Source organism: Zalophus californianus, chromosome 10 (genome assembly GCF_009762305.2).
Source record: "Zalophus californianus isolate mZalCal1 chromosome 10, mZalCal1.pri.v2, whole genome shotgun sequence".
Lineage (NCBI taxonomy): Eukaryota > Metazoa > Chordata > Mammalia > Carnivora > Otariidae > Zalophus > Zalophus californianus.
The window spans coordinates 109,187,052-109,204,223 of NC_045604.1; the positions used below are offsets into that span (position 1 = coordinate 109,187,052).

The following is a 17,172-nucleotide window of genomic DNA, read 5'->3' on the forward strand; positions in this document are numbered from 1 at the left end:
GTCTTCTTTCTTCCAGAACCCACCTCACTTAAATGGGACCGGGCCATTGAAAGAAGCACCAAGTAGTTCCATGTCAAGTCCTAGTGGAAATTCCAGTGTCAGCCGGGCCGGTTCTGTTAATGCTTCGACTTCTGTTCAAAACTGGTCCGTTAACAGGCCCTCAGTGATTCCAGAACATCCCAAGAAACAAAAAATCACGATCAGTATTCACAACAAGTTACCTGTCCGCCAAGGCCAGTCGCAGCCTAACCTTCACAGCGGTTCTTTGGAGAACCCAACCAAGCCCGTTCCCTCTTCCACTGTTACCAACTCTTCTGCAATACAGTCTACCTCGAGCGCACCTGCGACGGCGGGTCCCGGTCAAGTCACAAAGCAGACGGCCCCGAGCGAGTCCTGCCCCACGCCGGTGATGAACGGCAAGTCCAAGCTGAACTCCAGCGTCCTGGTGCCCTATGGCGCCGAGTCGTCCGAAGAGTCTGACGAGGAGGCGAAGGGCCTAGGCAAGGAGAACGGTCTCGGCACGACCGAGAGCTCGAACTCTTCTGTGCAGGATGCGGAAGATGACGAGGCCTCTCCGCTCGGGCTTCATGAGCCCCTAGCCCTAAACGGTGCTGACAGCACGGACGGCGACCTGAAGGAGAATGGTCTGTCTTGTGCTGGTGCCAGTTGCCAAGTCCCGCCCGCCCTACATGCAGAAAATCCCTTTTCTAAGGTGAACGGTCTGCCTGGAAAGGTGAGCGTGTTGGGGTGGCCCTGGAGGGTGGGGGGGGCGGGCTGTGCTTGACTCTCACGTCCAGCCGCTCGCTGGCTGGAGATCAGGGGGTGCCCGGTGGCAGCAAGAAGTGAAACACTGTTTTTTATTGCAGTTGATGCCCGCTCCTCTGCCACCTCCCCTAGAAGACAAAACCTTAGAGACTTGCAAACTCGGCAACAAAGGGAAAGGCTCGACAGAAGAAACCAGGTGAGACAGCGCAGGAAAGGACACTGTGACTGTGTCCGTGCACACGCTGCTGCCTTAACACTGCGCATGTCTCATCGTGGGCCTTTTGAATCCTGGAATGATTTTGTGGCCCCCTTCCAAATCTGACACCTAGCCTTCCAGTGACAGACGTGAAGACTCCCAAGGTTGTAGGGCAGGGCTTCTCGGCTCCATCGAGTTGCAAATATTTTGTTCTGCTTCTTCTAGAATTCTGAAATTGCATTCATAGATAAGACAGTCTTCCTCTACATTGAATGCTTTGGTTTGCTTTTTTAAATCGGTACATTGCCTGAGTGTAATGTACTGGGAATGAAAGACCGGAACATACCACATGGTGGTGTTTCGTTTGCACACATCCAGGCGGCCCCACGAGTGCGCATCCCCCTGCGCAGGTTTGCTGTGAGCCTCGCCGCGTGGGACGTGGCCTGGTGTCCAGAGCTCAGTCCCACGCACACACTTTACCATCAGGGGTGTGATGTCCTCATGGGGGACTACTTTTGGTGACATTCTGGTCCTCTCTGGATTTACACAGTAGTTGTGTTCCTGGAAAAATGTCACGTCCATGAAAACTGCCAGTAATCTCCTGGCTGGGGTGTTGGCCCACGTGGACGTGGGACTTCACTTACTCCCTGCATGCCCCTGCCTGCTTGTGCTAGTGGGGCTCCCCCATCTCTGTAACAGCCCGGAATGCACCCCACATTTCAGAATGGTCCCTGGCAGGGGGCTGCCCTTCCTGAACAGTGCTCAGGAAGGTTTAATTACTAAAATGGAGTGGAGTCAATCTGTAGGCGAAGAACACTCCTTTCAGTTTACCTTCAAGAGGGGACGGCGTGAACCCTCCGTGGCTTCCTTCCCTAGTTCAGCTTAGTTTGTCCTCAAATGTCGTGTGCGTGAGGGTTACCGTAGACAGTTGTCTAGACTGAACCACGCATGTATCATAACCCAGCGGGTGCTGCCCTTCCGTGCTGGCTCGAGAATCTCATGGCTGCGTCAGGGTGACTTGTCTGTACTGGTCTCATCTGTGCTCTCTACCCCCAGGTATTTTCCCACTAAAATGTGGGGCCCCTGGAGGGTTGCTGTTGTTTGCTGGCAGCTTTCATTAACCTCGAGCGTACCTTGGGAGCCCTGTAGCAGCCAAGGGCAGATAGAGTTCATGTCCTACAGGAAGGTTTTTTGAGGCCTCACTGCTTCCTCCGGTTTATAAGTTCCAAGGGGCTGTTGGCTTGTTTGGAGGAAGTGACTCTTCCTGGGAAGCTCGGGAGAAACGCAGAGGAAAAGTTAGAGCCTCCGGTCACCATTTGACTTTTTTGAATCTTCACAGTTACTAAAAATTAGAAGTATATCTGAAAACAGAAGGAGCCTAGAACTGCAGGATTATTGTAGCAGAAAAACGGGATAGTAGATAAGCCTGATAGAGAATTTCATGTTTTTATTTAGTGAGGGAAAGAGACATTTGAAGTTTCCAAAAATGATAAGCCCCATATTGGCCAAACTCCAGCCAGATATGTTAAAGGCATAGGTTATTTAGTAAAGAATGTTTTCAAGTTTTTGTCCCTGTGATCCATAAAGCAATCAAGCCAAGGACTAATTTATTGATTTCTTTGTTTTGATGGGGCTGCAGCGTGCCTGGAACAGAGGAAGGTCCTGCAGAGGATCCCGGCGCAGAGCGGGAGGCCGGCAGTCCCTCCCCCGAGTCCCGTGAGAAACTGGAGACCCTAACGAGCCTTAGCAGCAAGTTAAAGAAGGCTTTGCCACCCTTAGACCCCAGCATCAAATCTACCAAAGAAGAAGTCTCAGAAAACATTTTAGCAAAACCCGAGGAGTCTTTGCCAAGTGCCGACACTCTTTACAGCAGTACTAAGAATCCCACGGGGGATGATCTCCCTAAACTGTGTGGCCCCGGGGATTTAACAGGTGACAAGAGCAGACTGCCCCAGGCCATATCGGGGGCGGTAATAGAGAGCCCACGGGCCTCAGCCGCAGTGGAGACAGCGGGGAGTTCGGGCCCAAGTCCCCCGGTATGTTCCGAGGGTGCCTGTGAGCACGAACTCTTAGTCTACATCAGTGGAGACACGTGCACGGACTTGAAGGACCCTCCTCGGAGCACGGGTGCAGCTGCGGAGGACTCGCCCTCTCCTCAAGTAGACAAGGTCACAGAAAATCATTCAGAAGGGGGCCCTGAGCAAAGTAACGGGGAGAAATGTGAAGAAAATAAGATGGGACAAAAAGTTCCAGATCATTCTCCAGTTAAGGAAAAAATCAGTATCCTCAGAAAAGTTGATCGAGGGCATTATCGCAACCGAAGGGATCGTTCCTCCAGCGGAGAGCGTGCGAGGGAGAGCAGGAGCAAAACCGGGGAGCACTACCACAAAAAGCGGCACTCGTCCGTGCGGGAGCGGGCCAAGCAGGACCGCCCCAGGACGGAGCACTGCAACGGGGGCGCACACCACCCCTGTCACGGCGAGAGGCTCAGCCCCGGCGAGCGCCGCTCCCTGGGCAGGTACGGCCACCACCACTCCCGCGGCAGAGGCGGCGCGGACCAGGAGTGGAGCAGGTACCACCATTCCGAAGGCGAGCGCTCCTGGGGCCGGGACAAGTACTACCCGGACAGACCGCGGTGGGACACGTGCAGGTACTACCACGGCAGGTGCGCCCCGTACGCGGCCAGGGAGGCGCGCGAGTGGAAGCCCCTCCACGGCGCCCGTGAGTACGCCAAGGCGGGCCCGGCCGGCGGCCGGCCCTACAGGGACCACTGCAGAGGCAGGAAAGGCTACGAGCTGCTCGCCAAGGGGAGGGACCGACACCGCTTCGGCAGCCCCCGGGCGGGCCCGCCCCACGCCCTCCTCCCGTACCCCGAGAAGTACCCCCCTGAGAAGATTGCACTTGTAGCCGAAGACACCAGTTGTAACCTCGCCGATCGGTTTCACGAACACGAGAACGCCAAGTCCCGGAAACGGAGATTCGACAGCATGGAGAACAGCGACGGTCACGTCGAGAAGAAGGCCTGGAGGAGCTTCCAGAAGGATCCCTTGGAAGAGCCTAAAGTGAAGAAGCACAAAAAATCAAAGAAGAAAAAGAAATCCAAAGACAAACACCGAGGCCGCGATTCCAGGTGAGGAGGCGGCCGTGGGTGCGGCGTCGGGAGAGGTCTGGTTCCAGCTCCAGCCACGGGAGCCCGGGGCCTGGCCCCACGCACAGAGCCGGCTCCGGTGGTGGAGGCTGGCGTCCTGTGATCCGCTCTGCGGGCCTGAGCTTCCACCGCGGTAGATTTCCGGACCCCAGCTCCATGCTGATGCTCTTCGCGGTTTTATAAAGGGTCTGCAAACCTCCCCTTTTGAAACGATGATGCCGTTTTTGGTCCGTGATTTAGGATCTGTGGTTACTCGAGTAAGCGTGCCACAGTCTGTGCCTGAGAACTTGGGTCTTGGACTGCGTAACTGGTGTTCATACTGTCACTCGTCACATGTAGCTGTGTTTTCATACCTGTTCACGTTTTCTTGCGCCTCAGGGACCGCCCGGTGGGCAGGCACAGGGAGGCCACCGTCTGTCCCTTTGCTGTTGGCCTGCCGGCTGCCGGCGCACATCAAAGACGACCACTCGACCGCTCGTTGCCTCAGCCTTGTCTGTTTCTCTGGCTCCATTTCCCAGTTTAAAATCTAGTGGGGAAGTTTGTTTTTGTCTTTCTAAAAAGCTAAATTGGGCAGAGATTGTCTTGAAAATGACTTCTCCATGACGAGGTGCATGACCTCTGACGTCTCTTGACATGGAAACCCTGGGGAAAGGTTACCAAAAGCTGTAGGGACACAGACATGGTTACAAAACCTCCTTCCCTCCTGTGTGTCTGAAGCTCCTGGTGAAAGCATTTTGTTCCTTGGCCACTCGTTCCAGGAAAAGGTAGTGAAATTCTTTCTCCGGACTTGAGGCCAGCAGCCTTCGCTCCAGAGCAGAGCTCCAGGCAGCTGGGGGGGGGGGGGGGGGGGGGGGGGGGGGGGGGGGGGGGGCGGGGGGAGCCCAAGCAGGCGAACTCAGACCCTGGACCCCAACACTTCCTGCGGTGAGCCCGGCACGTTTGTGCCCAGGTGGTGTCTTCACTGCTGTGTGCGTGCTGAGCGTCTGCCATGGGGGTGAGAGCCGAGGACCAGGTCGCTCGGAGGCAAGTTTGGTTTGTTGGTGGTTTGAGTTCTGGCTTCTTCCTCTGCAGGCGTCAGCAGGACTCCGATCTGTCAGTAGCGTGCTCCGACGCTGATCTCCACAGACACAAAAAAAAGAAGAAGAAAAAGAAGAGGCACTCCAGGAGATCCGAGGACTTTGTTAAAGACTCAGAGCCACACCTGCCCAAGGCCGCCAGCCATGAGACTGTTGACCGTTTCCGGAGAACTGACGGCGCTTTCCCCCTCACCGACGGCCTGCCTCTGGAAGGTGTTGGGCCTTTCCGTGAGAAGAGAAAACACTTAAGGATGGGAAGCAGGGATGACAGGTGTCCTCTGTCTGAGTGTGGCCAGGGTAAGAGGAGATACTTGGAATTAAGAATATAGAAACGATTTCTTGTCAACACGGGGGAAGAAACCCTCAAATGGCTTAAAAGGGTTTGGCTCCAGCGGGAGCCAGTGCGCTCTGTCCGCTCCAGCCTCGGCCCCCAGGCGGAGCGCGGGCTCCCGTGGCATGGTGTGCAGCTGCGGGACTGACCCCTTAGCGTGTGCAGGGACCTCGGTGACCCGGACCTGGGCTCGGCGGAGCCTCGGTAGCGAGACCTCTGGAGTCTGGGGCTCTGGGCGTGTGTGTATGTCTCATGAAGAACCAGGGATTTTATTCTTAAGCCATTTCTGATAGAAATATTTTCACCGTGTGTGCTTTCCCTCCTGAGTCTGCAAATCTCTAGCATTCGGAGTATAAGCTGAAACTCCGTTTGGGGTACGTCCGCTCTCGGCCCCTAGCAGAGCCGAGGCCTTGCAGCTGCCTGTATTGTGGGGTCCTGGCTCCCACTAAGCGAATCCCTCCAGGCTGTGGGGGGGGGAGGGGGCTTGGATTCTTCCCCACTTTGCACCACTGTCTTCCGATGTCGTTTCATAGCCCTTTCTGCTCTGACTGCACCTAAAGCAGCCCCTCTCTGCATGCAGCTTATGTCCGTGCCGCCCATCTCCGCAGGGCCTGCTGGTTCAGAGCGGCTTTGCGGGTTTTAAATGGCTGACAAAGTCCAAAGGAGAAGATGTCCTTGCACGTGGGACATGCCTGTGTCCGGAGCTGTGCTCGGGGCGAGCCCAGCCTGCTCAGTTACGTGGCGCCGTGCTGGCCCTGACCAGGCGCTGCTGAGAGCCCGGATGGCCCCAGAGCAGAGCAGGGTTGTCCTCTGGCCTTTTGTACGAGAAGCTTGCCTGGCCCTGCCCTAGATGCCTGAGGTGCACTTTCGTGACTTTGATGCGGCATCTTGGTTGCCCAGAGGCTTTTGTGTCGTGAACTTGGGTGAGACGTCGTGCATGTCGGGGGCAGACCCGTCTGTCAGTGTGGCTGTGGACGGAGGAGGGACAGAAGGGCCCCGGGCGCTGGCATTAGAGAAGCAGACACCGTGAGGGAGGCACTGTCCCAGCGGGAGGGGCTGTGCAGTGTGACGTGCCGTGGGGAGCCCAGGTGGCACGGGGCAGAGGACAAGAGTGGCCGTGGCCGGCAAGACAGTGATGCCGGGCTGTTGTCTGCTCTGGGTTTTTTAAATATCTAAATCTTCAGACTGGTTTCCCATGAGCATTTTGGGGATTTGGGGAAGGGCTTGGCTTGGTGAGGATCGAGTCCCTTCTGTCTGTGCTTGGTGCTTGAGAGGGAGGAGCAGGCGGCATCTGAGGGGACTCTGCTTTGTTGCCAGCATCTTCCCCTCCGACTGCGGGTCTTGGAAGGACCACCCTCAGAGGCTGCCGGCACACAGTGGAGGGCAGCTCCGCCACAGAGATGGCTCTGGAGGGAAAGGCTGAGTGTGAACCTCGCCAGTTGGCATCTGGGGGCCCAGACGTGCCTCTCTAGGGGCTGCAGTCAGGCTTTGTGTCGAGTGGTGGCCGTTTCTGTCCTGTCCGATTGCCCTCGATGGCCGGTGTGCAGCCAGCGCTTCCGCGGAGAGCGGACTGAGGAACCCGTGTGCCTGTCCCCTCCTGTCCTCAGGGACAGGGGCCACCTGCTTGGGCTTGCATGCCAAGCATCCGTGTCCGCTGGCCGAGGATGCCAGGCCCCTTTGCCTGCCTGCCACGTGTGCCCCTTGTCTGCTGCCTTGACCACTCGCCTCTCAGCCTCCTGTCCTCCGGCTGCATGGAACTCTCAGTTCAGTTTCTTTGGCCTGAGATCTGATCTGTCCTGCTGTTAAAATGCTGAGGAGTTTGATGGGCTGAGAGCGAACTGTTCCCGCGGGGTATGGCTTTCCCCGCATCGCAGGCAGCACACGGAGTCTGGTTTGTAGTAAGACGCTTGGAGAGAGCGCCACGTGGCAGGGTGCACTCGCTCTCCGGGGGCGGGACGGATTTCAGGCCGCGAGCACCCGGCTGAGAACGGGTTCTAAGTGTAATCGCTCACTGCGCAGACACAGCTCCGGCACGAAACATTCTGCAAAACCATCACTAAAATCTCTTTTCTGATTCTTTGCTTTCTAGGTGATTGAAAACTTGGCCTCAAAACAAAAAATTCACTAGTTATGGTAAGCAGTTTTCCTGTGTGTATGTTTCATACTTGTTTGTAGGGGCACCGAGGGGACACAGACGGAGTTTGGGGCCTTGGGCTTAGAGGCGGTACTGGGGGAGCAGGTGCGGGAGGCTCCCCAGTGAGGGTAGCAGATTCTTCTGCCCCCCCCCCCCCCCCCCCCCCCCGCTGTGCTTAGACCCCCTCTTCCTTGGGTCTGGCTCTGGGGCAGGGTGTCCCTTCCTTCAGCCGGCGCCACCCTGCTCCCTCCTCCACCCCCCCTTCTCGGGAGAAAGTGAGGGAAAGCTGAAGGCACCAGGGCCAGGATGGAACCGAAGGAGCAGCTCCTTTCCTCCACCCAGACCTACCCGACTGGCCTCGGCGAGGAGCCCCTGGCGGCCCCATTCCCACACACGGCCCCGGGTCCCCGCGCTGGGGAAACAAGGGGTTCGCGGCGTCGGGCCAGGAGCCCCGCGTCCGCGTGCAGAGCCAGAGAGCACACCGACTTCTGACAGAAAGGACTTGGCGTTCCTGGAACGAGGTGTGGGTGCCTTAGGACAGATGCCGACTTTGACAGTGCCCAGTGAGTGACTACTGGCATTTGACCCGGTGGCCCCGGGAGCTAGTGCTTCCTGTTTGTGACCCGCATTTGCTGAGGTAGGCCAGTGTGCCATGTTGCTCTTGAAGGCACCCGGGTCCGGTGTGGGACTCGTAGGCAGCAGGGGGGATTTGAAATGGATTTCCCTGAATCATCTACGGCAGATTAACGTGCAGCTTAACTAACCTGCTTTCTCGGTGTCTTAAGGAAAAGACCTAAGCCTAAGCAAGCATTAGACTCAGATTGTCTAGCGCAAGGGAGTTGAAGGCTTGAGCCGGTTGGCAGCGGCGCGCGCCCAGCAGGTGGCTCCCTCTGCACGTCCGGCCCGAGCAGCCCCCTTCCCTCCCTGCCCTTCTGGAAGGCAAAATGACGAAGAGCTTGCCCCCAGGACCTGGTGTAACTGTGCCTACAGGAAGCCCAGGAATGAGTTGTCGGTGTTAGGGATGGCCAGCCCCCCCCCCCCCCGCCCCGCCCCGCCCCGCCCCGGGAGGTACTAACGCCTGCGCTTGCTGCCTTTTGTCTTTCAGATTCAGCGTGTTCGACAGAAGCCATCCCCAACCCAGCTTAAATTATCAATCTAGAAAATAACTTTGTTCAAATCTGCGTGGTGCTTCTTTAGTAAATCCTGTACAGATTTTACCATGGAGGACTTTTTTTTAGTTTTTACCTTTTCTTAATTACCCTTATTCCAAATGGACGAACACTTTCTACAACTGCTGACCATTGTAAAACACCGTGTACATAAATCCCACAGACAGTGACGCCCTGGACTGGAACATCTCAAATGCTGCTTAATCAGACTCAGGTGGACCGCTCGCATTCCATGGAAAGCTCCTCCAAGTTAGACATCCGGTGCCAGACCAGCCGGGAAACCATGGAATTATTAAAAGTACAAACTGACAGTGTGTATATTTAATTTAAAGACTTATTTAAAGATTCACGAGCTCTCAACTAGACTTGAGAGCAGTCTGTTTTCTGTAATGTCTGATACTAGAAACTAATTTGCTTCATATTTTAGTTGTATTCAAGATTTGAAAAGGTATTTTATAGACAAGTTCTGTTTTTGAACTTTGTGAAACTATTCCAATCAACTTACCAGTTATGATGAGTATTTACATTATGAATGTATAATCCAAACATTATTTGTAAAGCCTACATATGTTTTTATTACTTAACACTTTTTTATACAGTGTCTCTTGTCTTGACTATGATATTGGAGTCTGAGTTGTCAGCTTGGTCCCTTAAAGTTTCTAGTTACAGACAAAATCATACTGTGATTTTATTTTTAATATGGATATGCTATCAAACTGTGATACACTTATAATTCACTGGTCCTGCATCAGGAGATGGAGTGGGGAAAACTGTATTTAATACAGTTTGTATCTGAATAATCTGTATGGTTTATACAGTTTGTGTTGTTCAGAGATGTCTAAAGTTTGATCTTTGTTTTTTTAAAGATTAAAAAAGCACTTGCCCCACTGTAAATATACAGCATGTAAAATTTATATAGTATATAAATGGCAGCAAATTAAACATTTTGTGTCTTATTCTTTACTGCTGTTTCCCCCCTTTGCTTACCAGACTTTTCTCACCACCTTCTTCCTGCTGCCTTCACGGTCTTAGAATCCTCTGAAGCCCAAGCCCGGGATGAGGAAGGGACAGGGAGCAAGTTCCTGGACCCGACGATCTATTTTAAAGAACCAGGTCCTAGGTAGTCTTTGAACAATGCATTTTTTTATTTTGTGAACACAGTATTTGCAAGTTGATGGCCATACACCTTCCAATTTTGCTATTCATTTTACAACAAAATATCGATAGATAATATTTCTTCATGCAACTTGTGGAAATATATACATTGAATAACAAACACTCGAGAAATCTCTTTGTACATTATTTACATATTAACTATATTTACTGTAATTAGAAATGTCTAAGAAAAAATAAGAAAATGTGAAATCACAACGTGTGGTTTCAGGTCTACAACAGACCTAACTTCTCAGCAAAGCACATCTATGTAGATAATATGCATTTTAATTTTTTTAAAAATATGCATTGCTTTATATGAAGCACTAAATGCTGCTTCATCTATAAATAGCTCCTATTTTGATTCGGTTTGGTACCACATTAAACTGTTGAAAGTTGCTCCGTAATCCTGAAGACACTGTTGATTGCCTGGGTCCAGGGTGGTCCAATTCAACCTCAAGTGTTAACCGAGGCTGGGGTGCGGGGGGGCGGGGGGGCGGTGGTCATCCGCCCGCCGCGCTCCCTCCACCGCCTCCTGCCCTTGGCCTCTGGAGGAAAGCTTGTCTTTGGCCAGAGTTGGGACTAAAATTCAAGCACTGCGCGCGGACGTGGGCGGCGGGGGGGAAGGAGGAGGAACACGGCCCTGTTGAGGTTTGGCGGCAGCCAGGCCCGCACAGCCCCGCACAGCCCCGCACAGCCCCGCACAGCCCCGCTGCCCGGCTGGGCACCCCGGACTCGTATGCCGGTGTGTTAATACTGTCACAACAAAACCTGGAATTCGAGGACCTCCCCTAACACGGATGGCAGGTTCCCCAGAGTCTAAGCACGGCGGCCTCTGCCTCTGCCTCTGCCCCGGGTAGGCTCCCGGGGAAACAGCCGGCGCGGGCCGCGCCTTCACAGGCGCCCAGAGGAGCCATTCCCACGGGGCTTTCCCTAAGCTCGTTCTCCCACCCCCACTGAGGCCAAAGCCCAGCGAGAGAGCCCTATCTCCCCGGGGCCTACCTGGGGCACACAAGGAGAGAGGCACGGTCTCCCCCGTGTGTGCTACGGCTGTGGCCGGCGCCGCTGGAGCGCCCTTGAGCAGTGCTGGGCCGCGGGCTCCAGGCGCCATCTGTTCATGGAAGACGGGAGGCCAGAGTTGCATATATACCAGCCGGGCACTTCGAGAATGCTGACGTGCCTTTCTCAAAAACTGAAGTTTCGAATTTGAGGTATCGGTACAGTAAGAAAGCCTAAAAGCTTGGGAATGAAACAAAAATATCAGTCTGATGCAGGTCAGAGGGTCCTGGGCTCAGACCCCTTTTGCATCTAGCGCTTTAAAGCTACGTCAAGGTCAGTGGTGCCGAGGCCAGGGGCCCGCAGCCGGTCAGTTCCAGCACCAAGGCAACTCACAGGGACAGTTACTCGTACTGACAATCTTCACACGGGTGCTGACGGTCTCAGGTCCGCTTTCTGGGACTCTCACCCTGTGCGGGACAGTTGGTGACGCCAAAGGGCGCAGAGGCAGGGTGTGCCCACGCAGCGGGGCAGGGACCACGGCGCGGGCACGGGGCCCGTCCCGAAGACCCGGAGGCGGCGACCCAGCACACCGCACCCCAACCGCGCCGCAGCCCCATCCTGCTCGGGGATCCATGCTCCCTCCGGCGCACGTCCTGAGCACCTACTATTAGATCAGCAGCAACCCGACGGCCGCCGGATGGTGGATCTACTCAAGTTCCACCACCAGCATGTACTGGGGGTTTTACACTATTTACAGGAAACCCTAAGTGCCCCGTGCCTCCATCCCACACCGTGCTCTCTCCCTGCTCCTGGCGAGAGAGTAAGTCTCTGAAAACATGAAATGAGATTCGCTCTAGTTACTTGTCTATCCGTTACATCAAGAGATCGGGTCAAATTATCACCAGGTCAGTAAAAGAAGCATTTGTTTTGCCGACAGGTTTTAAACAGCGAAGACTGGTCGGAAGCTGGTCGGAACCACGGTTCCGGTGAACCACATGGAACTGCCGGTGGGGGGGTCCGAACAGGCCAACAGCAGCCGTTTCATGGGGCTCAACACACAGACCGAGCCGGTGCCCGGACCGCGGTTACAAGAGAAACACCCAGAACCATCACTTCTAACGACCTGCCTTTTTAGAAAGTGATCTGAGCGGAAGAGGAGCCCCAGGGGGCCTGGCCAGGGACGCGCGGGACGAGGGCGCCCGCAGAGCAGCCCGCACCCCCGCCCCCGGCCCCCGGGCGGCGCCGCGCGTGTTGTGTGGACAGAATTTTTCTTCAGTGCACAGTATATACTTGTGTCCAGGAGTTATATTTATAGCTGCCATTCTAAAAATACTACTGCTAGAAAGTATCTTTCGTTATAATTTCAGAATATAAAAAGGCATATAAAAGCTATAATCCTATATATCTGAGAAAAAAAACTCTGAATAAAAAAGTGGTAGCTTTTCCTTCCTTGTCTGATACAAAACAGCGGCTTCTAGAACGGTGAACGCAGCCCCGGGTGAGCACGTGTGGCACGGCGGGCACGAGCTTCCAACTCAGAGCCGGGAGGAGGGCGTCGGCACGTCGGCTGCGCGGGGCCCTTGGCGACCCCAGAGCGGCGCTCCCGCCAAGCGGCCCGCGCGGTGCAGGCGCTGCCTCCTCCGGGGAGGCGGCGGGATGAGCGAGGCGGGGCCCAGGGTGTCAGGGGAGGCTCCCAGTCACTTTCTGCTGCGGGGTTTTGGTTTCTACTTTCACCTGTTGAGGCCGGGAGAGACCTATTTCTTATTGGCAATCCTCCTCTTCCTCGTGGCCAGCATGTCATAGAAAGGATCCCTGCTGATACTCGCTCTGGGGAGAAAGGAGAATTCTGAGGTCGGAGGACGCCCTGCAGCGCCAAGCGGAGGCCGGTCCTGCACGCAGAAGTGCGCATGCGCGCAGGCAGGAGAGGCACACGTGCACGCGCTCCCGCCGTACACGCTCCCACGCAGGCACGCTCCCACACGCGCAGGCGTACACGCTCCCACGCAGGCACGCTCCCACACGCGCAGGCGTACACGCTCCCACGCAGGCACGCTCCCACACGCGCAGGCGTACACGCTCCCACGCGGGCACACTCCCGCCGCACCGCGTGCACGGAAAGGACCGGGGCCGTCGGGGCTCTGAGCTGGGGCCGGGCGCGCACCTGATGGACTTCATCCACTCCTCCTTCTCCTCGGGGCTCGGGGCGGAGATCCGGTACACCACGTGGTTCCCCTCCACCACCCGGCCGTCCGCCTCGGTTTTACAGGCCTTGATGACCTGGCCCTTATGGCTCGGGTTATAAAGCTCGAAACAGTTCTGGTGGAGACAGACAGAGCGCCGTCACGGAGCGCTGCGGCCGCCGGAGGGCAGGGGCGGCAAGGAGGAGGCCAGCTTACCGGTTTCCGTGGGTCCTCCACCTCCCTGATGCTGAGGTTTTCCAGGGGGATGATCCCCCTGGGCTCCTTGTCCTACGAGAAAGAGCGCACGGCCAGCCTCGCTCAGGCCCGCGCCCCCCAAGGGGCCATGCGCCCGGCCCGGCAGCCCGCCCCATACTTACTGTCGTGTACTCAAAGTAATAGAGGCAGTTGTCGGTGAGGATGAACCAGCGCCGCTTCCAGGTCTTCACCCGCCCTCCTAGAAGCAGAAGGAGCTCGTGAGTCGCAGCCCGCACGCGCTGGGGACCCGGGGCCCTCAAGGGCGGGCCCGGGACCGACAGAGATGACTGTATCTTCAGAAATGCCACCAGGAGCCAAACTGGGTCTTAAGCTCCCTTCTTCCTCGTGGAAACGTTGGCCATTCCGCCCAACGCTGAGCCAAGTCCCGGGCGAGCCGTGTGGCCTGGCGCCGGGCTGGCGACGAGCCGGCGTGGGGCGCTGCCGGGGCCCCACATGCACCCCCACCCGGGCAGCACCGGTGCCCCTGCCACGGCCACCTGGGCCACCGCTTTCCAAACGGCCTTTCTGGAAACGTTAGTCGTGATGAATGGGCTTAATTTCCCCACATGGAAATGACAACAGGATGAAGTCAGTGCGACTCCCCGGGGCCTGGCCGGGGCCTAATCCTGTTACCTCGGGGCTCTGGCTGGCCCTGGGATCCATCACCATCAATTACTCCTTGGTCCAGGGAATTACTCGATTGACTTAATCTCTTAACAAGATCGGGGACACACATGTAGACACACACACACACACACACACACACGTAGACACACACACACACACACACAGCCCATCTGTGTCTCCTTTCACTACAGAAAGGAAATCTTTTACCCCCAAATATTCAGCACAAACGGGCTTCAATTTCCAGCCCTTGCTTCTCACATGAAGTTTAAAAAAACACAATCTACAAGAAAAACATGCACATGGTAAGAGAATCAAGCAATCCGTGGGCACAAGCAAGCAGCCGTCCCTGCTGTCACTCCCCAAGGTGACATTTGAGGCGGAGCTCGCCCGCCTATCTCTACAACCCGTGAGCAGGCGAGTGCCACCGGGGCTGAGGGGCCGTGGTGTGGGAGGAAAGGCCGCGTGGGTCACGTGCGGCCAGGGGTCACGGAGGGACAGGAAGGCACACGGGCCGGCTTCCCAGGTCAGCCTGGGGCTGAGGCAAGGCTGCCTCCAGCCTTGATGTTTGCAGAAATCCAGGCAGGGAAGGCACCCTGCTTGGGGGGGGGCGGGATGGGGTGGTGACGACCACCGGGATTCGGTGCCACTGGCCAGGTCCTTGGGAGACTGGGATCCCTCAGCCCTGCCTCACCGATCAGACGTCGGACCTCCTGTGGATGGCCTCAGGCAGGCCCAAACCGGCGGGAGAGGCTGCTGTGCGGGCACGCCGAGCACAGAGGAGGGGCCTCGGCTGTGCGGGGGGAATGAAGGTCCAGCTATGTCTCCCCCTCTCCCTGACAGACACCCCCAGCTCCCCCCACCTCACTTCTGGTCCCCGTCCAAAGGGGCTGACCGTGTGCCTCCCCCAGTTCCTGCTGCCCCCTCCGCGGCCCTCAGACCCCATGCCTGTGCCCCAGGGCCCTTGGGCCTAGAGCCACAGCCCCCACCCCGTGCCTGAGCCCCAGCGGGACCCTTGCTCCCCACAGCCCCGTGCAGCTTCCTCAGGGGTTCTCAGCGCTGCGCTGGAATCCTCTGCTCCCTCTGGACGGGGCCTCCTTGGTTCCTTCGAAGACCCAGCACAGGGCTGGGCACCAGGAGCCCTGCTCATTCCCTGATCTCCGCTGGAGCACCCCAGGGAAGCCCACCTTCACAGGGAGGGGACCCAGGAGACCCTCGTCCCAAAGTCCTCCGGTGATGAGACAGCACAGATTCTCTCCAGATCCATCCCCCCAGCCCAGTTCACTCCACCTCCCTCACACCACTTCTCTCTGGCTGCACTGGTGCTGGACAGGGCCGCCAGCCTCCCACCCCCATGCCCCACCCCCACCCCCGAGGCGTCCCTTGAAAAGGTAAGTTCATGCCGGCTCTCCATGCCTGAAGCTCCCAAAGGCTCGCACTCTGTCAGCCTAGGACCCCAACCCCTCAGCGGCCTCCAAGGTCTCCTCGTGGCTCCCCTCCCGGCCCCCTGCCTTTCCTTCCGGCCGCTGTGCTGCCCCGAGCTCCCACTCCGCTGCTAGCACCTCCCCTCCCCTCAGTCCCACAAGCAGGCTCTCAGAGAATGCCCCAGGAGCCCACACGCCGTCCATCTGTCCAGTGCCTGCCCTTCCGTCTGCACTCCTGCACTGGGCCACAAGGTGGCGGCCTGTGTGTCCTGCTCACCCCCAGGCCCCATGGCCTACCCTGCACCACCCGACACCAGGAGAAGCGGCTTAGCCGGGAAGGCTTCTCAGCGTTTTGCCCCCCCCCCCCCCCCCCCCCCCCCCCCCCCCCCCCCCCCGGCAAGCACTTGCCCCACTGCTCCTGAGCTCGGTGGCACGTCTTGGGGAGCCCAATCCCCGGCCCGGTGGTCATGGCCAAGGGCCTCCCAGCCCAGCCCCCTTACAGCTCAGTGGGGCAGGCCCAGCAGGGCGGGATGGGGGGAGCAGGGGTCGGAGCCACCGCAGGTCTCGCTGCAAGGGAACAGACAGGCTCTGCCTACGTGTGTTCCTGGCTGAACTTCAGGAGATGGGGATGGACACACGGACGGAAGAACACACACACACAGCACTCACGCCTGGCTTCTCCGCTCCAAACTTGCTGCTAGTTCCGCGGCTGCTCCCGGGCACACCGTACCCACACACCCTACAACACATACTTTCTCTACAGGACAGCTCAACTCTGACCCATGTGCCCGTGTTTTTAACAGAACTGACCCCTTCTCAAAACTCAGCGGCTATAAGGCATTTCCTTGATCACGAAGAAACACTACAATGCTCCTAGCTCTTGCAAAGCATCCAGACCTTCTGAAAGTGCCATCTGGCCTCAGACTGTGTTTATGAGACACAAGGAAGGTCACATGGTGACCTCCGCTCCTGAGTGCGTGCACAGAACACACGTTCTCTCCTACGCTTGTGTTGTAGGCCTGGGGCCAAGCACTTCCGTGTCCAGGCCTGTGTCTGCCCCGTGCTGGATAAGGGCCCGGAGCTAACCCAGGCCAAGCTAACGCATCTCTGGCATCGGCTTCCAGCAGACTGACTGCCTACTCGGCCCTCGGAGCCCGACGCCAAGCAGCTGTCCCTAGAGGCCAGGCCAGCGTCAAGACTCCTGGGAGGCGGCCTGTGGGCAGGACTGTGTCCAGGCCCAGCAGCTGTGCAGAGCAGACCCACCCGCTGGGAAACCCGCTCTCAGCACGGCCACAGCTCTGTGTGCACGGAGAGGGTACGGAGGCTGCACGGGCCCGAGGGAGGCGGCAGCGGGCTCGCTGGGGCTCTGGGGAGGAGGCTCCCGGGCAGTCACCCGGCTGGCCGCGGGCCTGAGGTCTGGGCGGCACCATCACCACTAGCTTTGTGACAGGTACCGAGAACGCCAGCACCGTGACTTCTCCTCACACGCGTGCATGTGGCGGTGGAATATGGAGGGAGCCGACCCCGAGCTGCAGGGGGCCCCTTGGGCACCCAACTCAGCACCGTGCCAGCTCTGTAGCTCCTCGGGGTGCTCTGAGCACTGCTTACGTGCGCACCCAGAGCACAGGTGGGAACACAAGCCCCGCTGTGCCTTTGTCTCCCTCGTTTGGTTCTTTCGAAGCAGATGCATCTCCCCCTGGTGCCAAGGCCACACCAGCT

At 57.3% G+C, this 17,172-nt stretch overlaps 2 protein-coding genes across 10 annotated transcripts in view; one reads left to right on the plus strand and one right to left on the minus strand.

Annotated features, from left to right (window-relative positions):
- The window catches only part of USP42 (ubiquitin specific peptidase 42), a 54,494-nt gene extending 44,701 nt beyond the window's left edge, over positions 1-9,793 (plus strand). For 3 of the 4 annotated variants that reach the window (XM_027611383.2, XM_027611382.2, XM_027611381.2), the window contains exons 14-19: positions 17-733; positions 867-961; positions 2,601-4,091; positions 5,181-5,482; positions 7,606-7,649; positions 8,756-9,793. In XM_027611383.2, coding sequence (XP_027467184.2) covers positions 17-733; positions 867-961; positions 2,601-4,091; positions 5,181-5,482; positions 7,606-7,613 — 2,613 coding nt within the window. In that variant the 3' untranslated portion in view covers positions 7,614-7,649; positions 8,756-9,793. The remainder of the gene's footprint in view (positions 1-16; positions 734-866; positions 962-2,600; positions 4,092-5,180; positions 5,483-7,605; positions 7,650-8,755) is intronic. The other variant, XM_027611384.2, reaches the window with a different exon arrangement.
- A 147-nt stretch (positions 9,794-9,940) lies between these two features.
- The window catches only part of CYTH3 (cytohesin 3), a 91,633-nt gene continuing 84,401 nt past the window's right edge, over positions 9,941-17,172 (minus strand). For 3 of the 6 annotated variants that reach the window (XM_027611392.2, XM_027611390.2, XM_027611393.2), the window contains 4 exons: positions 13,528-13,604; positions 13,367-13,438; positions 13,132-13,286; positions 9,941-12,797 (listed from right to left, as the gene is read on the minus strand). In XM_027611392.2, coding sequence (XP_027467193.2) covers positions 12,725-12,797; positions 13,132-13,286; positions 13,367-13,438; positions 13,528-13,604 — 377 coding nt within the window. In that variant the 3' untranslated portion in view covers positions 9,941-12,724. The remainder of the gene's footprint in view (positions 12,798-13,131; positions 13,287-13,366; positions 13,439-13,527; positions 13,605-17,172) is intronic. The other 3 variants (XR_003523050.2, XR_003523049.2, XM_027611391.2) reach the window with 3 other exon arrangements.